The 24,689-nt window shown below is 24.0% G+C and overlaps 2 protein-coding genes across 3 annotated transcripts; both read left to right on the top strand.

Moving 5' to 3' along the window:
* The first annotated feature begins 2,247 nt into the window (after nt 1-2,247).
* Nucleotides 2,248-8,714, top strand: LOC126910288 (nucleolar MIF4G domain-containing protein 1). Its single transcript, XM_050692724.1, has 12 exons — nt 2,248-2,386; nt 2,475-2,902; nt 3,631-4,106; nt 4,852-4,992; nt 5,186-5,351; nt 6,091-6,215; nt 7,129-7,325; nt 7,383-7,570; nt 7,629-7,810; nt 7,877-8,041; nt 8,117-8,248; nt 8,344-8,714. Exons 2-12 carry the CDS (start codon nt 2,509-2,511, stop codon nt 8,611-8,613), a joined length of 2,436 nt encoding a protein of 811 aa, XP_050548681.1. The 5' UTR covers nt 2,248-2,386; nt 2,475-2,508; the 3' UTR covers nt 8,614-8,714.
* A 21-nt stretch (nt 8,715-8,735) lies between these two features.
* LOC126910289 (guanine nucleotide-binding protein subunit beta-2) lies at nt 8,736-21,258 on the top strand. Of its 2 annotated transcripts, XR_007705230.1 has the most exons (9): nt 8,736-8,841; nt 12,459-12,636; nt 13,514-13,659; nt 13,791-13,924; nt 14,640-14,805; nt 15,286-15,490; nt 15,842-16,058; nt 16,144-16,733; nt 21,240-21,258. XR_007705230.1 is itself a non-coding variant. In XM_050692725.1 (7 exons), exons 1-7 carry the CDS (start codon nt 8,773-8,775, stop codon nt 16,248-16,250), a joined length of 1,044 nt encoding a protein of 347 aa, XP_050548682.1. In that variant the 5' UTR covers nt 8,740-8,772; the 3' UTR covers nt 16,251-16,733. The 2 variants fall into 2 exon arrangements, 1 of the variants encoding a protein (XP_050548682.1); XM_050692725.1 differs by lacking the exons at nt 12,459-12,636; nt 21,240-21,258 and having other exon boundaries at nt 8,740-8,841.
* The last annotated feature ends 3,431 nt before the right edge of the window (nt 21,259-24,689 follow it).

Genomic DNA, 24,689 nt, shown 5'->3' with positions numbered 1-24,689 from the left:
TATATTTTTTTTCTGATGAAAGTTCCTTTTGTTTAGTGTATTTATTCATAAGTAACAAAATTTTTTTATTAAAAAGTATTGCATAAATTCCTTTAAATTTGTATACGCATTAAAAGTATATGAATATACAACTCCTTTTTATTTTTATAATATCTCCGTAAAAATTACAATATTATATTATTGAATACCACTTTCATACTCAATTTAATTACTGTAATTATTATGTATTCATATATTATAGTTATAAATCGGGGTAAAATTAAGGGAATAAGTGTTATTGTTGTTTTTGAAATAATCTACAAATTTCATTTTTTTCTATTTAATAATATTTATTTCAAACTTGCAAGTTGAGTTAAAAGTTATGGTAATAAATTCATTTTTTTTTTATTAAAACTTTCACTTTAAAGAACAATTAGAAGCTAATTTAATGTACTTTATTATGGAAAGAAAAAATTTCGGACTTTATTTTGTCTTCACGGTGAAAATGGCTACCGTATGCTTTTTTTTTTGTGTGAAAATTCTAGATTTTATATTTTACATTTTGAACTTTAAAATGTTATAACTTTTTGAAAAATGTATGGATCAATACAATTTTTTTATGAGAAATAATATTTATATAGCTCTTTAATTCGACATACTTTTATTTTAAATCGGACCATTTCCCTTAATACAGGAAAGGTTCAAAACATAAAAATGCATATAGAAAGTAGAAATTTTTCAACTTGACTTTTGAAAATGTTCCGGAAAGTCTGACATTTTTATATATATCCTAAATTTAAGATAATGTAATATACTTTATTATGAAAAAAAAAATTTGACCTCTGGACTTGTCTTCGTGGTGAAAATGGCTACCGAATGCTATTTTCGTTAAACTTATTGATAAGTATATGGATTAATACAATTTTTTTATGAGAAATAATATTTTTTAATAATTCCTTTTTCATTCAGGATATTAATAAGAAAATAGTAGATCATGTAGCTTTTGGAATAATCCAACAATTTTTTAAAATTAAACACCATCTAAAGATTTGCATCGAAGCGTTTTTTTTTTTATAGTGATTTTAATCACTGTCAGATATCATTATACTTGATCCAACTATGTCACGTCACCACTGTGCCGCGACCCCCTTGTACAGGGTTTTTTAATAATAATTACAATGAAATTGTTACAAAATTAGGCTTCACATATTTTTAACAATANGTTACAAAATTAGGCTTCACATATTTTTAACAATACACTCCATTATTTTTCACAAGTGTTATTCTTTGATATTTTATTTATCAGTAGTTAAACATTATATAATATTAAATAAATGTTATTACTTTTAAAAATATGTACTTATCAAATGCTTCTCAAATGTACAAAATAAATTGTCTTTTATCGTGTTTACAGGTTTTTTCTTATATTTAAAATAGAAGTGAAATATTATTCGCTGAAGTATAAACGAATAATAATAGTGTAGTTTTAATAATAATAATAGTGTTAATAATAATATCTAGTTTAATGACGAATCCTATCATCAGTGACACATACCCCTATATTTTTTAACTATACTAATTAAATGTTATAATAATAGGCACTAATAAGGAGAAGTAAAAAAGATTTTACGTCCAAAAATTGAAATCGCTCTTCTTCCCCCTCCAAAAAAAAAAAAAAATTGAAGGGCTCACACCAGTTATATAACTGGGGTTGTTCTAGTTCAAAGCCCCCTTCATTACCTTTATGAACGTATTTTATCAAAAGTCGGATACATTTCGAGGACCTTTATTGTAATAATTATTCGTTAATAGACAGTAATCAATTATAACGCTATTTTATTATATTAATTATTATTTATTAATTAGTGATAAGTGTTATATTTTTCCATCAGATAATATATGGCTACAATACTCATCTAATCCGAAATTTAGTAATTTTTTAATCGATTTCGCGAATAATCGATTTTCGGAGCTAATTTTATTCGGAGCAATCAATTAATAGTCCTATTCGGAGTATTCGTCTTCGTAGTAACATCCAAATTTTTGTAACCAGGTATTCGTAGTAATTGTTGTCGGAGTAAATGTATTCGGAGGATTTTTTTACAGTGTCGGAGTATATGAATGTCGGAGCATTATCAGTTCGTGGCAATCTCCGTAACCCACTTAAATATATAAATATTATATTTGTTATCTTCACAGATATCTATGGTTATCATGGAATGCTATCTCGTTCGCAGTTATGATTATTGATAAAATATGTTGATAAATGATAACAAACGAACGGCATGGTCAAAGCCATTAGTTATATTTTATAAAATTACAGTCGTTGAACGTGCTTAGTAACACTTTCAACGAAATCTTTTTTAAAATTGATATGGAAAGAAAATTTCAACAATTAAATTAAACAGTAAATATTTTTGTAAATTGTATTATTAATAGCAAAATTTACACATTTTTTTTTAAATTTTGAGACCTTAATTTTAGTTTTTTATAAGTTATAGATATTAAGACTTTCTACATCTATTAATCATGAAAGTAAAAAAAAAAAATCATGTTGTTATCAGTTCAGATCAAAAGTTTGTGTTCAAATCTAGGAAAGCAGAGCGTAAGGCAAAACGGCAATCGAAAAAACAAAAAAAACAACACTTGCCTCAAGCTCTAGAATCAGAAAGTCAGAGTGTTAAGTTAAAAAAGAAAAAACTTCCAACTAAAATATCAACGTCAGTTGACTGGCGAGTAGCAGAAAGAAATAAAGAAAAAGTTGAAGAGTTAAAATTACAAAAGCAGTACAATAAAAATCGACGTGAACAAATGAAGCAGGCAAATGTTGACGAAGATAAAGAAATCAAAAAATTATCAAAGTATTTAAGACTTGATAAAAGAAAAACTTTTGGAAAATCATTTATTGAAGATGGACTAGATTGTAACTTATTAATAATTCTTTTATACATTTATTTTTTAATTATAATTTATTTTGATAAATGCAAATGTTATTATACTTTTGATACATGTGAAAAAATATTCCACTTTTTATGAATAACTAATATTATTCATTAAAATAAATTAAATGTAAAATATTTTTTTAACTAATTAATCTGTAAAAATTCTTTTTAAATTTAAAGTATTTCATTTAAATGCTATCAAATCTATTTATATAAATACTTCCATTATTTTTAGTACTTTTACTCTTTGAGCATTATTCTTTAAAAAAATTAATAACTTATTCCATTGATAGAAATCATATGGAATACTTTATTACTACATAAAACAACTATATGGCAAATCATACTAGTCATATTTTTAATATTTTTTCTGATTTGTAAAACTGTACATACATTATTTTTAGTATCATAAGAATAAAATTTCATCGTAAATTATTCATATTATTATTTAATAACTAAATATTCTTTCTTCGGTAACAAGAGTTTTTTTCTTCTCTTGTAAAATTAATAAAATATGACCTACAAGGTTTTTTATACAAATAATAATTTGTCTTATTTGAAATTACAAATTTTTTGGAAATCAAATATTCAAAATTTTAACTAATATAATACCATGGAAATAATATCCTTAAATAGATTTTACATTTACTTATAAGGAAAATTTTCAGTTAATTTATTGTATTTTTATATTTCTTATTTTTTTGTTTAGATTTATTGGATGTTTGTGATCCGGAAACTAGGAAAAATTGTGCCACGCTCAAAGAAAGTTTACTTGATATAGATTCAAATTTTGAAGATGATTTTAACACAATAAATTCTTTAAAAAGAAAAAATACTAAGGCTCAAAATGAAGAAAACAAGAAAAGTAAAAAAGTTACTTTTGATGAAGAAATAAATCACGAAGAGACTTTTGAATATGAGTATGATGAAAATAAACTTGAAGAAGAATCTGACCTAGATGATATGTCAAATGATGATATTAGTGATTTAAATAGCGAAAACGAAAATTTTTCAAATGAAGAATTTATGAATTCCAATGAGGAAGAAAATTTTAATAGTGATAATGATAATAATTATGTTAATGATTTTAAAGATGTAAACAATATTAATAAGTCTAATAAAAATGTTTATAATCATAAAGAAGATATTTATGGACGAATAAGAAATTCTGATGGCACTATTATAGTAATTATTCCTAATTATAATCATACTATTAGTATTATCATTATTTCCTTAGTATCTATCCCAACTATTTGAGAATGGCTCTACCTAACTTTTTAACAGGCTTTTTACAATATCTATCATCCTGACGTAATCTAATTATAGCTAAGGGAGTCAGTAAGGGGGCTAATTGTGTGTCACTGTTATAGTTCCTGTATGGTCACCCAACCGGATAACAACAGCAAACAGTGCAGCTGATTATCAATGCTAAAACTACAACTAAATAATCCACAACACCACCTAAATCCCTATAATCATACTATTAATATAAGTTGTTTTTATGTATATTTCAATATTTTATACACCTACAATTTATATAACTTTATATTTTTAAAAAGAAAGCATTTTTCAAGTATCAAGAGATGCCAATTTTAATCTAATTATACATTCTATGTATACCTAAAATTAAAAGTTAAATATACTTAATTGTTTTAACAGTGAAGTGAAGAACGTGAATATTACTAAAAAAAAAAATGAATTAATCAGATCCTTTATTATCTTTTATTGGTATTTATTTTATTTTTATGCAGAATAACAATTTTGTTACTTATATTAAATTGTATTTTTTTGCCAGTTAGGTCAAATAGTCAATAATCAATAAATTTTATTGTTGTTCCTACATAAAAATTTGGGAGTTTATAATTACTTTTATTAAAAGAAAATATTTTAATTATTGATTGATAATATTACCTTAAAAACATATTTTTAGGAAAATTCATCAGTTTATGTGCCCCCGCATCTAAGGAAAAAAGATGTTCATGAATCTGAACAACTTAAGCGTCTTAGACAACAGATCAAGGGTTTGTTAAATAGACTTGCTGAAACTAATATGCACTCCATTAGTAGACAAGTATAAGTTTTATTTATTTTAACAAATTAGTTAATGTAAATAAATTATAATTTTAAAAATACATTTTTTATACTTTTAAAAAAAAAAATTGAATTTTAAAAATTGGCAATCATTTTTTCACTAATGTAGTTAATTAAATTTTTTTATAAATTTATTAAATGATTATGTGCAGTATTATTATTTGTTTTTTTAGATTGAAGATTTATATCAAGTTAATAGCCGTAATGACATGAATGAAACATTATATCAGTGTATTTACAATTCTGTAGTTCAATCTCAATGCATAACACCCTATAGAATTATTGTCGAATCTTCAACACTAATAACAATTTTACATACAAATGTTGGTAATGAAGTAGGTAAGCGATTCAAAAAATAAGTCTATAGTTGAAAGGCCCGCTACAATAACCAGCTGTCTCTAATTTTGAAATTTTCTCAGGAGACACAAAAAACTAAATAATGTTTGTATTAATTTGTGTATATTAATCATTTTAATTTTTATGAAATTAATTCTTATAATAGACAGATAAACCCAGTGATTACACCAAACGGTTGAAAAATTTATTCACTACTAAAGTAATTTTAAATAATGGAGATAACCAGTTATAAATTGGACCATTTAATTCTAGACAGTTCATCTCAAAATGATAATAATATTATTTCAATAACATATGACTACGGTTATCACATATACCTTTTAGATATTGTGTATAGAAATTATGATGGCAAAATGGGAATAATTTTTTTAACTATTTAATATAATGGTGTTTTAATAAAACACATTTATGAAGTTCAAACTACAAAATTCTTAATATTTAGAAACACAACTTCTATTTTATTTCTAAATTGTTTGATTAAATTATTTTTTAAATATTTAGTTGAATCACTTATTTGAGAAATAAAACAAGTTAAAAATTATTAAGTATAAAATAGTAACAAATTATTTTAAAGAGATTTATTACATTTTATTGCAAGTACTAACTTCTAGTTTTACTAATTTTGAACTGTTAAATGAAATACATGCAATTCTATTCTATTGTATCAACTTAAAATGGAAATTTATTTGTAAAATTTTGACAATAAATATTGTTTTTTTAGGTGCATTCTTTTTACAAAATTTAGCGAATAAATTGAATGAATTAAATGAAAGTAAAATTGTAAAAATAGAAGATAAAACTATAGACAATATTGTGTTACTTTTATGTTGCATGTATGCTTTTAAAGTAAGTTTTTTTTAAATGTTATTATTTTCATTGTGGTTATCTAAAGCAACAGTAATTTTATAATCATATCTAGTTGAAGACATCCAAAAATTTTAAAAATTTCCCTCGTTCCCGGTAAATGGGAGAAATCTCCCAAGAAATATATTTTAAAAATCAGAAAATTTTGACAATTTTTAATACTTGTTTTACTTAAAAATACCATATCTTTTTGAAAACTGTATGGATAAAAATAATTTTTTTTTTTTATAGATACCTTAAATATTTCCCATTTGTTTGGTGGTATACAATTTTAGAAAAAGTTATGGCAGTTCTAAGAAAAATCTTAAAACTGCCAAAACTGTTTTAAAAATGTACGAATTAAAAAAGTTGTTATTATATAAAAACCTTAGATATTTCTCTTTTGTTTGGTATACATTTTGAAAATCTGACCCTTTACCTTCCCACAGGCAAGATTCAAAATAGCAATTTTTGACAAAAAATTTAATTTTTTCAACTTGACTTTTAAAAATGTTCAGGAAATACTACGTCTTTTTTTAAACATTAGATTAATACATATGTAATATACTTTAATTTTAAAAAAAAATTGTCCCGACAACTTATCTTCTATATACTGCCGTAATTAAATAAACATAACTGAACTGAGATTGCTATTCAAATTAATTAACTTATAACTTATCAATTTTTAACTAACTTAACCTTACAAGTTAGAAAAACTTACTACCTTGCTCAGCCTTGGAAGCTGCTTCATTAGGTTGATTAAATTACCATAATAACAATTATATTATTTAATTGATAACTTATTGTATTGATTATGTAAAAAATGATATAGGAAATTAATATTTTAAAAAAAACTAACACCTTAAAATTTTGAGTTGGTTTGCTACTAAAACACTTTGAAATTTATGAATTTCAGGTATTTCATAATGGATTTATTTTTGAGATCTTAGACAAGTTTCTAATGAAATTTGAAGAAAAACATATTGATCTCATTTTAAGTATATTAAGAACTATTGGATTTAATCTTAGAAAGGATAACCCAATGTTAATTAAGAAGCTATTATTAGATATACAAAAAAAAAGTTCAGATTTTTGTAAATCAACTGACAACAAGTTAGTATTGTATTATTTTTAAGGGAATTATAATTTTGATGATTATTTTTTTTTTAGTTCAAGAGTAAAATTTATGCTAGAAATTTTGCTAGCTATTAAGAATAATAATGTTAACAAAATACCTACCAGCTCAGAACAGTGCTATGCTGTGTATATTGAACACATACAAAAAACAATTCGAACATATTTTAGATACAATAAGACACCAGCTGAGTTAGCTATATCATTTGAAGATTTACTTAATGGTAGGTATACATCTTATTTTTAAAAAACTGTATTAATTTTCTAATTCAATTATTTTAGCTGAAAACAAAGGTAGGTGGTGGATTGTTGGTTCAGCTTGGAAAGGGATGGAGCAGACATCAAAAAACTTGCCTCAAAAAACTACAGATATTTATGATAAAAAATTATTAGAGTTAGCAAAAAAATATAGAATGAATACTGACACCAGGAAAAATATTTTTTGTATTTTATTTACTGCAGAGGTGTGTATTTAATATTAAATTGTTTAATTTATTAAAAAATAATTTTCATATAATTTTTTATTATAGGATTATTTAGATGCATTTAATAAGCTTATTCGCTTAGGATTAAAAGGACCCCAGCAAGAAGAAATTATTAGTGTACTAATACATTGTTTATTAGTTTATAAGACTTACAATCCTTTTTTTGGTTTCATAGCTCAACAGTTGTGTGAATCAAATAGAAAATTTCAAGTAGGTTTCAAAAAAAAAAATTTTAATTATTTTACTTATTTATTTATTATCTATTATTTATTTAATTACATTTAGGCATTTTTAAAACGCTCAATAAATGTTCGTTTGGAAGAAATTTCTGATTTAAAAAAAAGACAACTTCCAATATTGGCTTCATTTTTAGCTCATTTGTTACGCAGTCATTCATTACCAATAACAGTTTTAAAGGTACATTATTTACTGTAGTGAAATTGTCTTGATGTTTGAAAAGATGTTTTGATATAGTAAAATATTGATTAACAGCTTTTAAAATTTTATTTCAGAATATAGATTGGGGAAGTTTAAATAAGTTAATGGTAAGCTTTATTAGACAAACTCTGATCAAAGTATTGCAAGATCTTGATGATGAAGAAACTGCAAATATCTTTGTAAAAGCATCAAAAAATCTTGAACTACATTTTTTCCGAGAAGGATTGACATTATTTTTAAGCCATTTTCTTGTAAAAAATGCAGTCAAAAATATTGGTGAAGATAAATTAGCATTGTTAACTAAGAGAGTAAAAGCTGCTCAAGCAGCTCTGAACCGCAGTTAAAAAAGTTGTCAATATTTTGTAGAAGCCCTGATTGAAATGATACTAATTGGATTTTGACCTATATCTAATAGCATTAAATATATTGATGTCTGGTTATTTTACTTTGTCTTTGTTCACATATTATTTTATTATTTTGTTTTACATTGTGTCTCCATAAAAATGCCTCCTAAAGATCCTGAATTAATTGCTCTTAGAAAAGAACTAGAAGATTTAATTTCCAAATGTCAGGTAAAAGCTGTATTTATAATTTTTTTATACTGTTTTAGTTAAATTTTGTTAATTTTTAACTAATTGTTTAAACTTTGTTAATTCATGATTTATTGTTTAGAATAAATATTTTGTAAAATATTACTTTTTATTTACTATAAGTATAATTTAAAATTTGCATACTTAATGTGAGTGATTCAAATATTTTTGAAATATGACACTCATGTATCTATTTAATTAATAAGAACAAAATTAAAATGAGAATTTTCATTTTTAGCAAATCATAATATAAAATAACAACATTTGGTTAAATATCTAAACTATAATACTCAAAACTTACCAATTTCTTCTATATTTATAAGATATATTTTTAGAAACTCTTTTCTTTATATTTTTTTGTAAAAAGTGATAAAATAATATTTTAAAAAATTTATGAAATTAAAACAGTTATTAAAATAATTTATTCAAATTATAGAATATATTATAGATAAATTATATGAAAACAATTTATAACAAAGAATAGAAATACTAGAGAAATAAATAAAAAAAAAATTAGGGCTAGAAAATGTTTTAACGATTCTATATTCACTCTATTTCAAAATAAACTACATCCATAGTAGAATAATAATTACTATGCCCCAATATTTTTCTAATATTATTACTATTATTATTAATTATTTATTTCGCAAATAACATTATACAAAAGGTTTGCATAATTGGTGGAGATTTCTTTAAAAATATGTTTAAAATAATAAATAATTATAACAAATATTCAACGACTCATACAATTCTATTGCTATATTCATGCAACTTTTTAATCTTAAAAGATTTTTAACAATTTATTTTTATTACAATAAAATGATTTCTACATTATATATTTAAAAATATAGAAAACATTCTTTACTTTTTAAAAGCTAGAAGAATTAAATTTTTTTTGAATATTTTATTAAAATCCAAGGCATATAAATTTTGAATATAAAATTTGTTCTATAGAAACTTGATTACTTGAAAATGAAGTTAATTTATTTATTTAATTAAATTAATAATACAAGTCGGTTTCCATATTTTAATATTTCAAAATTACGAGTTTTTGTCCTTCCATGCTAAAGTCAAATAATTCTATGTAAGGCTTCATACACTTAATACAATTTACTGTATTGATTTTTAATGAGTGCTTGTATATACGAATTTAAAAACTTAGTAATTTTAAAATAAATTCAAATATTCAGATGTAGAGCTTATTTTGAAATATTTTTTTTAAATGACTGAAATCATAAATCAATTAAAGAGACAATATTAATTGTCATCAAAGTTGCTATTTAATTTATTTTAAAATAAAATATATCTTTAAAAAACGGTAGCACAGTAGGGTCGTGGTATAGTTGAAACAAGTATAGATGATATCTGTCGGTATTTAAATCATTATCATAAGAAACGCTTCGATGTAAATCTGTAGATAGTGTTTAATTTTAAAAAATTGGTAGATTATTCCAAAAGCAAAATTAACTCCTATATTTTGTTCAACTTCGACTGCATTTGCACATAGAAGATGGGTTGTCGGAACAATATTTTTTTAACTTATAGTACGTACATAAGCTTTAATTTAACATATGTTTAAAAAACGCAATATTACCAGAACATTTTCAAAGGTTAAGTTGAAAAATTTATTATTTTGAATCCCCCTGTGGGTAGGTAACAAGTCAGATTTTTAAATAAATTATATCTAATGAAAGGGAATTACCTAAGCTTTAAATATAAAAAAAAAAACGGTAGCACAGTGGGGTCGAGGCACAGTGTAGACAAGGCATAGATGGGACAAGTATAGATGATATTTGACAGTGATTAAAATCACTATCATAAGAAACGCTTCGATGCAAATCTGTAGATAGTGTTTCATTTAGAGAAATTGGTGGATTATTACAAAAGCAACATCAACTCTTATTTCTTTGATTATATCCTATTTAGTAGTTCTTTGATTTTAAAATATAACATATGAATAAATACTAATTATAATTATTAAATTTAGTATGAAATTGATATTCAATAATTTAATATTGTAATTTAAACGGAGAAATTATAAAAATAATAAAGAAGTTGTATTTTGCTTTATTTTTACGTGTATAAAAATTTAAAGGGCTTGATACAATAAATTTCAATAAAAACTGTTACTATAAATAAATGCACTGAACTACAAGGAACTTTCATCAGTAACAAAAATATACCATTCTAAATCAACTTTTGCGTTGTTTTCATATCTGCAATTAGACTTTTTCTAGCACTTCTAATTTTTAATATTATTAAAAATTAGTATTTACATATAAAAAATTTGTATCGAAGCTAAAAAATTTGCTATTAATTTAACTCAAATTTAAAAATTACATTTTCAACTTTAAAAAAGTAAAAAAAATTTAATAAGTTTAATTTCTTATGTCTTATGAACTTTATTCTATGTCAATTAAATTATATAATATTCATGAAAGTCAATATATTCTCCTAATAAGATATTTTAAAATAAAATAAAATACAAAACCTAGAATTTTAATAGAAAAATAGCATATTTTTGAATACGGTAGCCATTTGCGCATAAAAGATAGGTTGTCGGGACAATTTTTTTTTTTTTATTTTATAGTACATAAAATAAGCTTTAATTTTATATATGTTTAAAGGACGCAGTTTTTCCGGAACACTTTCAAAAATTAAGTTGAAAAAGTTCTATTTTTTATACAATGTTTCAAGTTTTGAACGCCCCCTATATATGGGGAAATTGTCCAATTTTAATAAAAAGTATGTCAAATGAAAGATGTACTTATAATGTATTTAGAAAAAAAATTTGTGCTAATAATTACATTTTCCGAAAAGTTATAGCATTTTTAAGTTGAAAATTTAAAATCGAAAATTTGAACACAAAAATAGCCTTTTTTTAACTACGGCAGCCGTTTGCATGCAGAAAAAAAAGTGTCGGGACAAATTTTTTTTTTTCATTTTGTAGTACATAAAATAAGCTTTAATTTGATATATGTTTAAAGGACGCAGTATTTCCAGAACATTTCCAAAAATTAAGTTGAAAAAGTTAGTTTTTGTAAAAAAGTTGATATTTTAAATCCCCCCCAATGAGCAGGTTAAGTGTTAGATTTTCAAAAAAAAATGATATCAAACGAAAGGAAATTACCTAAGGTTTCAATATAAAAAAATATTATTTTTATTTGTTAATATTTGAAAAAGTTATGGAAGTTTTAAGAAAAAATAGTGAAAAAAATGACAAAATTTAGCGATTTTTAAATTTTTTGGATATTTTCCCCATTTGCGGTGAACGAGGAAAATTTTTTCAATTTTTAAGGGCAATGTCTTCAATTAGATACGATTTGTGATCTTTTGACGTATTGTTGAAAGAAATCGGTCCAGTGAGAGCTGAGAAAAAGTGGCAACAGATACAAAAAAAATAAAAAAAACACATCATAGTAAAACCAATACCTTCTCAGCTTCGAATCGAAGCTAAAACACATCATAGTAAAATTAATACCTTCTCAGCTTAGCATCGAAGCTAATATTTTAATTCGTTCATTTTTCAAAAAGTTATGGCAGTTTTAAAAGAAAAAAATGTCTACATTTACTGATTTTAAAAATTGTAAATTTTTTAGGGATTTTCTCGATTTACAGGGAACGAGGAAAATTTTTTCAATTTTTGAGTGCATAGTCTTCAACTAAATACGATTTATAATATTTCAACGTATGGTTAAAAGAAATCGGTTCGGTGAGAGATGAGAAAAAGTGACAGAAAAACAGACAAAAATAACACATCATAGTACCATTAATAAGGTATTAGCTTCGCATGTAAGCTAAAAAATATGTTCATATTTTTTTGGTGCCTTAAAGCCTCCATTATACCCTTCTCCTTCCTTAGCAATCCCTTGGTGTCTTAGAAGAATTAATAAATATTAAACACGATTGATTTGGACAATGGACACAATGCACCACAATTACAAGAGTGAGGGATAGGAAAAATACTTTCATAAATTAATTTTTTTTTTCATTGTTAAAAATAATAAAATGAATATAATACAATTCGCATTACTAAAAATAGTGATATTAATACAATCTAGTGAAAAATACTTTGTAAATCGTATTATATAATATAATTAAAAATATTAACATGGCTATATAGATTATTCCACAACAGAACTAAAAAATAAAAATGTATTTCTACTTATGAAATTGTGTTAATCCTAACTCTTCCTCAGAAAACATTGTGTCTAATCATTATATTTTGAATACATTGGCGCAAATAGATAAAAATTTTGGAAGATTAAATTTAATATTGTCCATCAAAAAGGCTTTTTTTAATAAATACAATTTTTTTTTTTTGATATAAGGGTCAAAAACACTTTATGTTCTAAAATTTTTAATTTTCAAATAATTGTATTTTTAAAGATTTAAAAAAAGTTATTTACTTATATGATATGTTCTTTAAAATTTATTACCCGAAGTAATGGTTTCCTTACACCTCTCTTAAATACGGCTCTAAATTTATGATTAAAGTTGGAAATAATAAATTCTTCAAAATCCACAACTCAGATGTCGCGTTTACTTCAATGAACTAATAAAAAAACTCAGTCTCATAAACTGAATTAAAAACTACCTTTTCAAAAAAAAAAAATTGAAAATTATATTTATTATAATATAAAAATGTTCTCAGCAAGATCAAAAAAACAAACAAGACAAAACAATCGAGGAAATGTGTAATGACATAGCTGATCCACCTAAATGTAAACTAGTTACCAAAAAAATGCTCAAGGGACATATTAATAAAGTGAACTCTGTACATTATAGTGGTGACAGCAGGTAATTATATATTTTATAATACATGATGAAAAATGGTTTCTAATTTATTATGTGAAACATATAATTATTGTTATCATTACATTACCGTATTAAAATCATTACTAGTACATAACTGATTTTCCATCGTATAGACATGCAGTTTCTGGGTCATTGGACGGCAAACTGATTATATGGGACACGTGGACTGGAAACAAAGTGCAAGTTATACCATTACGTTCCGCGTGGGTCATGTCCGTTGCTTTTGCACCAACTGGAAATTTTGTTGGTTAGCTTCTCTTAAATTATTTAAATAATTTGGATCTCTATTTATAGACACAACTATGCTGCTAATATGAGCAGTCTAGTCAATATAAATTTAGTTTTTCAACGCAATTTAAAGCATGAAAACTGTACTTGCCTTTTTTCAAATTTTATTTTGGCAGTTTTATAGTTTTTTTTTTTATTTATCTCTAGAAATTTGTAAAAAGAATATATTTCATCACATAACTGTATATCTAATTTTTTTCGGAATACAAACAATTTTTTTTTTATTGCAAATCCTTTACATTTTATGAAAATATTTTATTGATTTTCTTGAAGCTGGTAACATTAAATTAGTATTTTTACATTTCTCATAGTTTTAAAATAAAAAATAATAAAAATGAAAATTAATTAATTAAATTATATTATATGAAATTAAATGGGTTTCCACCTAAATTGAATAATAATTTATCTCATTTAAATAATGTTAAGTATTTTCAAACTACTGATTGATATTTTTTATGTTGAATATAATATTCAACTATGTAAAAAAGACTCAATAGTTAATTTAAAACTGGTAAATGTTATTCTTTAGTTAAGTTATTCAAAAGTACCTATCACTTATTAAAATTCATTCGTAATCATTTTTTTTATTTTTCTCACTGCTAATTAAAAAACTTAATTTTATCGGTAAAATGTCTAATATTAATATTATATATACATTTTTTTTTTTATGGCAGCATGTGGGGGAATGGATAACATGTGTACCATATACGATCTGAACAATCGAGACACCAATGGAAGTGCAAAAATGGTACGCGAACTTTTGGGCTATGAAGGATTTCTTTCGTCGTGCCGATTTGTCGATGACAAAACGTTGATAACTGGTTCAGGAGATATGAAAATGTAAAATTTCTCTCAAACAAGCATAAAATTCTTTTGAATTAAATGATTCATAGAGTGTTTTTCCCTCCAAAGGGCTGTTGCCTACAAAAATGGGTAGGGTAGAATGGTTTTTAATTGATTATTTCTGAAAATAATAAGAGCATTTCAAATTTTCAGTCCATGTATTTCCTAGCGAGAAAATATTAAATTTTTCCTTATCAGTTGTTACTTTTATTTAATTGATTATTAAAATAATTAACTGAATCTGTAATTTTATTTTAAAAACCCCATTAAAAAATAACTTTTATTATAATTAATTATTATTAATAATTTATTAATAGTATTATTTGTCGAAATTATTATAGTAGTCGTCGTAGAATAATATAATTGTCAATTATATTCAATTTATAGGTTATTACTTATTTTATAACTGAATATTAACTTATTTGTATATATTTTAAAGTAAATAAATGTATACGATAAGTTTATTTAATTTTTAAGTTGCACTTGGGACGTGGAAGTTGGTAAAAGAACTAATGAAGTAGGTGCTGCTCATTGTGGAGATGTAGTCTCATTGTCACTAGCACCTGATCTAAATACTTTTATAACAGGAAGTGTAGACAAAACATGTAAGCTGTGGGATCTTAGAAACCCAAAATGCAAGCAAATGTTTTTTGGGCACGAGGCTGATGTCAATTCTGTCTGTGTAAGTAATTTGCTTAAATTAACTTACACAAATAATAATTATTGTTATTACTTTGAATTATAATCCTTTTAAGTTAGAACTCTAAATAAATTAGGGATAAGAGAGTTTTAAACAAACTAATTAACTTACTACTTACCACAAAATATTATGAAAAAGAGATCTTAAACTTATATAAGTGTGTAGTTTGGTAAAGAAATGTACAAAATTATTGACTATAATAATTAAAGTGGTTGTAGTGGAGAAGTGGACTAATTCTACACTTTTCCTTAAAAACCCACCCATACAAGAGCTACATGCAATAAAATTCATGGTTTGTTTATTGACTCACGATTTCATAAATTTCGTTTACAGTACCATAATAGCGGATATGGATTTGCAACAGCTTCCGAAGATAAATCGGCTCGTTTGTATGATATAAGATCGGATCAACAAATTGCTATGTATAAACCACCAAATACTACATCAGGATTCACTTCCTGTGGTTTATCGGTTTCCGGTAGATTCTTATTTGCTGGAAGTGATGACAATTCCATTCATATCTGGGATACGATGAAAGTTCAACACAATGGTTTGTAATTATCAATAAAACATTATTATTATTTTTAATCATAAAAGTTGAGTGAATTATTTTTGTTTTATTGATATTTGAACAGGTTCATTGGCAGGCCATGAAAATAGAGTGACTTCTTTAACTGTTTCACCCAACGGTATGTCAGTGGTATCTAGCTCTTGGGATACAAATCTTAGAGTTTGGGTTTAAAATAACATAAGAAGCAAATTGATAATCAATATTTTTATTTGTTAAAAATAGAAAATCTATTCGTGATTTCCCATCATTACACGTCAACCACCTATTGAGAGAGATTATTTTACACATAAATTGTAGTTAAGTGAAATAATTTTAAATCAAAATTGTATAATGAAAATACAATTACATGAAATTACTAATAATATGTAGTATGCTTCAACGAAAACCATTGCCGCTTTATTGTTTCATCATAACTACAGTCACGCTTTCCATCCTTTAAGTGGTTATGAAAAAAACGTCTGATTTGTTTTAATGCTGTCAAGTTATAATTAACTATTTTAGTACTTAAACATTTCTCGAATCTCATTATTTATTGTCGTTTTAGTATTTTATTATTATTATAGTAAAAGACATTGTTGTATTTTTATTATTAATTTGCATAAAATATGATCACCCAATTAAGGTTTTTCATATTATTTAACAATTTGTTATCAGGTTAGTAATTTTATTTATCTTAAATACACATTAACAAAAAAAAAAAAAAATGGCTGTCTGTCCAAGTTTTAAATAATTATGAAAAACTATACATATTTTTTATTTTTAATGACTACTTATACCTATGAACCCTTTCAGTAAAATTATTTATTTTAGAAACACGCAGAATTCATTTTATTAATAGTAATACATCAAAGCAATAAAAATGAACACAAATATCAGTGTAAAATAAACATAAACAATAAACAATATACAATAAAAGTTTATTTGATAATAAATAATAATAAACAAGAAAATAGAATTAAAATTGAAACTATATTATTTTATTATTGATCAGTTTTACATACTTTTATTTCCCAAAATAAAAGTATAAAAAATAATGTATATAAAATACATTCTACATTAGAAGCATATTACCAAATTGAAACAATAAATAGTGAAATAAGAAAATAAATGGTTTAAATAAATGAATAAAATGCAAACAATCCCACAAAAACATAAGAAAAACGTAGGTTTGTTTTTTTTATTGAAATTATTATATTTTATTACTTTATACGAATACACTAAGTATGTAGATATACCATTAAAATTTCATAGATGCATATTTAGTTATCAAAAACTACCATAGATAAGAAATAGATAAATTAAAAAAAATGTAATCGGCGTATTTACCATTGATATACTATATAGAAAACAATAATTATTTACCATACTAATAATAATATAATAATTATTATTATATTGCAATGGTGAAACACACCATTAATTTTATTCAAAAAATAATTATAAAATAGTTAACATTAACCCTAATAACGACATAAAATTAAAAATAAATATCCAGTAATGTTTAAAAATAATTTAATACATTTATGTACTTAACCATGGAAGAACTAAATTTTAAGCATGTTGATACTATTGCAAACGCTTATACAGTGTTATAATATTCAAATATGCGGTCAAAAATAATAAATATAATAAAATATTGTCTGTTTTAAATGTTATTAATGTACCAAATGATGTCTTCTAAGTCATCAATTCCAATATTGATGTTAGATAACACATTTAATGAAATTTGTGGGTGCTAGGAGATTTTTGTATTTAAATATTGTTTTAGTGATGTATTGATTTATATGTTTTAGCGATTGCTAAATTCAAATTTGATATCAGTATTTTTTCTTTAATTTTATATAGGCAATTGATCGATTCCTTTGAGATATTTATTACTTTATAATAACAAGTCAAATTATTCATAAAAATAAATAATATGGATATATGTATCAAAAAATATGTGCTTATCGTTTTTTTAATAAATAACCAATAAAGTTATTAAAAAGTGAGTTTGATGAGCAAGAATTATCAAAATATAGATATCAAAAAACACAAAAAAAAAAATTAATAAATTCTGCTATGCCTAAATTATTTTTGTAATTTTTATTTTGTCTAAAATTTATTCTGTACAGTATAATTATTTTATCTATAAAAATTGTTTAATTTGTTTAAATTAATAATAATTTATAATATATATCATACATAAAAATTATTTTTTTGAAATGCAACAAATACAAAATGTCATTGAGTCATAAATAATACCTTTTTGAAACTTAATTTTTGTTTAAAAAAGTATAAGTACCTCAGAATTATTTTACTGAGTATAATATAATGATTATAAAAATATTGATAATTTATAAAAAATATTTGTGAAGTTTGCAATTGATTATAAAATATTCAACAATTTTTCCAGAACAAGCTTTAGAAAATAAATGAGTACACAAAATATTATTAAAACAAATAGGTATTTTTCATTTTCCATTTATAATTAAAGTAAAGAAAAATTATGATTAAATAATACAAAATTGACCAATTTTATTAAAAATAGCAGACAATTATTTATAACAATATTTAAAATCATTATATTAAAGGTTACCATCTATTCATTTCAATTTCAATTTATTTATAAAGTTAAAAGACAATAATAATAGTAAAATTATATACCACAAAATTGATTTTTATTGTCAGGATTGATTGTCTTATGCAGATTGATATGTAACTATAATTAAATTAATGTAAATTACAACATATATTCAGTCTCATATTAAAAAATAAAGTAAAAGTTTGAAATTGCCACACGAACGTAATAAAAATTTCAGCTAAAAATAGAACATAAAAGAATAACAACAATAATTTAATAAAAATGGTGTTTTAATAATGTGTGCCGAACATTGACTGAACCGACATAATGTACAGCAGAAATATGATAAATTCAATATATTTACAATGGAGCGATAAATAACAAATAGTAAAATAAAACAGCCTCGAAGGTCTATTAATAGCAATAATTTTAGTTAACTGAACGTCATTAGAACGACAAATTCAAATAATCGTTTTCAGCAGATAAAAGAAATATTTTTAAAATGATCAGAAATTCATTGATTATTTTCTATTCGATTTGGACATATTTGCGAAAACGAATACTGATGTCATCGAGCCAAGTAATAAGAACAACAATTCAAATAAAAGATAAGTTCATAAACAAACTGGCAACGTTGTAATAATAAGCGTTAAGAATGTTTTCAACGCTTTGTTCCTTTTAACTAGACAGACTTATCATTAATAAGCCAGTAGACTCATTAATACAACGATGCCAGATTACTCATAAATTTATTATTATTCACTGTACTATAAATTTATGACACTTAAAAATTGTTCACTCGTTGTTTGAATATGTCGCTCTTACTACTTTGCTCGATTGAATTCAATATTAATTTTCTCAAATATCTGATCGGTTATGACTATTTTTATTATTAGACATTTCTTTGACGCGCTCCTCTTTTTATCAAGATACAAAAATCTTAATAACTTCAGATATACTGGTCCAATAGTTGTTATTAACCAGACATTATATTAATTAGATAATTTTCTATTGTATAAACTTATTAAATATATAAATTATTATTAAAAAAATAAACTTGATATCCTTATAAGAGATTAGGGATGGTACTAAATAGTATTCAACCTTATTTAAATCAAAAGATAGTATTTATTAAAGCCAAAAAAAATATTTTCAAAGCTATCATCTCAGAAAAAATTTAATGAGCAATTATAAATCATTCATGTAAAGCTATTCAAATAACATATTTAAACATTTTTTAGTAATTTTTATTTAAGAGATTTATACTGTATGTAAAAACTGATATATGTGTATGTAAAAACCCAAACTATATCCTTACACGTATAATTAAGTTTGATTCCATGAAAAAAATGTATTTTTTTATTTGATCTCTTGTTTCTTTCAAAGTACAACAGAAAATGAATAATCGTTGATAGAACCATGAATATTTTACGTGTATTGGAGCAATATCAGAAAAATCTTTAACTTACCTGAGCATTATTTTAATAAACAAAATTGTTTTGTAAAAGAAATTTGCTGTTGAATAGAAAATCAAACGGTTTACAAATTAAATATCTTGAAATTTTTTTCTAATTACGATAGAACTCCAGTAATCGTGAGATAAAAAAAGAAAATCAAGTAATGTAAGATTACTGGCTGCGGTACAGAAAAATAACAAAAATCTGAAAATTTATACTTTGTTGAATTTCAAACCGCATTAGGGAGCTTCCAAACCTGACCGAACCAAACCTAACGTTCAATCAATTTAAAATTTTAATTCTGAAATTGTGCTTTTTGGTGTTGTATTAGGACTATAAAAATCGAAAAAAGTACATAATTTTTGAGGCGGTCGCATGATCAAACGTGCGACTTTTTGTTACCAATATTTCTCCTCTACTTTATTTTGTGACCTCTATTTGTATATCCGTACTAGGTGGGGATTGAGATCTACAATGTTTCGGAGCGCTGTTGAGTCAACAGCAGATATAATTATATATGTAATTTTATTGTTAATTCGTTAACTTTTTATTTCTAAGAATTACAGCGATTGTCCAACTAATCCCCAAACGTATTTGTTCCATTACTCGGTAATGATTAACAACATATAATATAACGGTAATGACTAAATATATATATTTATACATTAAAACACGCTTGGTTGGTGGGGTCAGATTTATTCATTTTAAATGTGATAAGCCGAACAAGACTAGCGGATGATAGTGCAACCGCCACAAATCGCATGAACTATAATAACCTCAGTGTTATTATGTATTATTTTATTATTTCTATATATATATATATATTTAGTACTCGCATGGCATAATTAATTTTTTTTTTTATTTAAATTTGTGATACAAACAATACAAATATTATATTTGCTCAACTATAATACATAATTATCGATTAAGAATAAAACGTTCGTGTTCTTGGAATCTAATGAGAATTTTTAGTATTCATAAAAGAAATAATATTATTGTTGTAATGTTTATTTAATTAAATATTTTATTCTTTTAAGAAAAGACCCCAAAAGTTGAAATAATATATAAAAGTATTATTAAAAAAAAATTATTATTTTTTTTATATTAATAGTTGGCCTCCTTTAAATATTTTTTATGCAGGATAAGACTGAATAAGATGACAAATTCAGTATTAATCAAAATCAATCAGTTATAGGAGCACATCTTAGCTAACATAAAATCGTCTTACGATACACTTGGATACTCGACCGTATGTTGACAATATTAAATATTAAACCTAACATACAAATTTTGTAGGTTTCGCTCTTTACTATTAAAATTCACCTCTATAAAGTCATGGGAGCCTATTAGCTCTCCGAGCAACCTCTAAAAACTGCCCTGTATACAAGATGGACTACACGGAGGGTATTAAGGAAACATGCCACGTAGCACATATGTTTGGGATCATCAGATGTCAATCGAAAAAAAATTCAACTTCTTTAACATTTTGACGATCTTCGCGAATCATAGATGCAACTTAAGGAGCTAAGCCACTCATCCCCAAAATAAATTAGACATTATGTTAACGATTACATGAAAAATTTTTTAAAGGGGTTTAAATAACAAAATAACAAAATATTGAAATGGGGATTATATTTTTCCCCTTACTTCCTCTCCAAATAGTATTTACGACTCTGTAAAAGCACATTAAATTTGCAGGGGGCTAAGATTGTTTATGCATTTTAATCATGTGAAAATTATAACTTAAAAAATAATAATAACTTTTTAAGTAAAAAAACGTCATAAATATTTAAAACTGTCGATTAAAAATTGTTTGAAATATTAGAAAAAAATGTAAATTTGTTATTTAAATAATTTTACAGAATGATTGATTTATCATTGACCACTAAATTTCCATTAAAATAATAATAATCGTGAAAATATTTTTTGGCTTTGATAATTAATGTAATATTAATTTTAAAGTGGTTAAAAATTTTATAGACCTCTTATAATATTAATAATTAAAATTTTTAAATAGTTTATAAAATATATAAGTGTTTAATTAAGTAAATGATTAATCGATAACAATATTTGGAACTGTACTTATTAACATTTTTATACTTAGATGAGTAGAAGTATGCGACCGAAAATAATTAATGATAAAATCTGATCACTAATACACTATAATAGAGCATAAATTGAACAGAGTTATAAATTGAAAACTAAACAATAAATTGGCGACAAATTCATTGATTATTTCTAATTCGATGGACAGGTGTTTTTAAATAGTGAACTTCATAAATATATAAAACTATTGATTGAAAATTGTTTGATATAATACAAAAAAAAAAAATTAAATATGTTATTTAAATAAAGTTACAGAGTGATTGATTTATCATTTACTACTAAGTTTCTCCTAATGTTCTAACAATATTAATAATTTTGGCAGTATTTTTATTTGGCTTTGTTGAGTACTTTTTATGTTTGTCCTTTATCCCTTAAAGATACCAACTTTATTTTTTTAATGGCATCATACATTTTTAAGTTAATTATAAAATAGAAAATGGTCAAATTTAAAAGTAGATTGGTCGATAGTAACTTTTGGACCACTACATAGGAAATGATTAGTATTTTTATATTTATGCAGATGGAAATGCTCGCCCGAGAAATGTCTAATGATAATTATAGTCTTACCCGATCACAAATATATTAGGGCAATAAATCGATAACTACACGACAAATTGCACAACAAATTCATTGATTGTTTAAAATTCGATGGACAGATATTTGAGAAAATAAATACTAAAGTCAATCGAGTAAGAGTGACATATTTAAATATTTGGATGAACAAAATAAAAGCGTTATAATAGTCATTATACTGCACGAGACAACGTAACTCAACAGCCAAATGGTAAAGAGGCCTTTATCTTACCCAACAAACTGGCAACATTACTTTCATAAGTCGGTATAGTTACTAAGGACAGAGCGTTAAAATCGTTTTTGACGGTTACCAATACTATGTTGTCAGTTTGCTTATTAACTTACTTTTATTTAAAGTTGTCGTTCTTACTACTTTGTGTAAAATTTCCCAAATATCTGTCAATGGAATTGAAAATTATCAATAAATTTTTCGCCCATTTTAACATATCTGTTCCATCTGCTGAAAACAGTTGTTTGAATTTGTCGCTCAAATATACTAAAATTATTGCATTTAATTGACCGTCCAGTTGGTTATTTTTCTATTTGTTATTGATCGCATATTAGTATTATAAATAAATTGTATTAATAAAATATAAGCTGTTCATTATATAATCGGTTTAGTCAATATTTTGTAGTAACTCAAAAAGAAGAGTACAGTTAGTTGTTATATAGGTGTAGGTGAGTAGTCACCGCTGTTTCTTTAACTAGTATTATCCAATAAAATAAACGAGACTATTTGGTATTGAGTTACTACTAAAGAAAGTAAATTGTCTCTGTCTCTGTCTGTTATTGATGAACCCTCCTATCCACACGATAGGAGGGTTCATCAATAACAGACCTGGACTAAACTTACGAATAGTCAGGATCTGTTAAAATACTTATGTAATTGAATGAAATAAAAGTATAGACTATACATTTCTTATAAATATAAAGGTTACATTTTTTGAATAATTTATATGTACAATATTGGTTGCATATTATTTAAAATAATTAAAATATAAGAGTTTATGGACATTACAACAATTTGTTTCACATTTTAAGTATTTCTTTTTCTATAATATTATATTCTCTCTATTTTGTTATTTTTTAGCATAAAGTGTTGTTATGTATGATGGGAGTTTGAATTTTTCTTTTTATATTTTATTTTAAATTAAATATATGTTTTAATTTACATTAATTCAATTATAGTTGAAAAGCAATCTACATAAGATAACTAATCCTCATAAAAAAATCAATAAATTTGATAGTTCATGGTAGACAATTTTACTATTATTATTATCTTTTAACTTCAATTCTAAATTATACTAAAATAAATGTTTGGTATCCTATAATATATTGGTTTTAATTTTTGCTGTAAATAATTGTTTTATCTTTAATCAAATTAGTCAATTTTTTTATGAAAATTTCAATTTGTTTTATAATATTTAGTCTATTTTTTATTTTATAAAGCTAGTCCAAGATATTTTTTTTGGCCATTTTATAATTAATTGAAATATTTAACAAATAATTTTATTAAATAAAACCATCAACATTTTTATTATCATTTTACTGCATTAAAAAAAATGTTCAAAAGTATTTTTTTGTTTTTAAACCTTTTGATTTATTAACTTAGGACTCAATTTTGGCTATTAACCAATCTGTTCCTAACGTATCTAAAAATTAAAATTGCTTTCCCTAAAATTTTTAATAAGCCTAATTTTAATTTTATATAAGTATGCCAAATATCAGATAATTTTAATAATTAATAAGCGATTAAATTAAAATATGTAATATAATTATATTATTTATTCAAACTAAAGGAAACACAATACTAATAATATTTAGGTTTAAAAAAATCTGATATGTCTTAAAAAACACATGGAAAAAGTAAATATACGCAAAAAAAAAAAATTGAATCAAAAATTTTAAAAA

The sequence above is a fragment of the Daktulosphaira vitifoliae genome, unplaced genomic scaffold (assembly GCF_025091365.1).
Source record: "Daktulosphaira vitifoliae isolate Bord-2020 unplaced genomic scaffold, ASM2509136v1 Scaffold_1, whole genome shotgun sequence".
Classification (NCBI taxonomy): domain Eukaryota; kingdom Metazoa; phylum Arthropoda; class Insecta; order Hemiptera; family Phylloxeridae; genus Daktulosphaira; species Daktulosphaira vitifoliae.
Note: the sequence above shows the minus strand (reverse complement) of the source record. Positions and strands in the feature narration are given on the sequence as shown.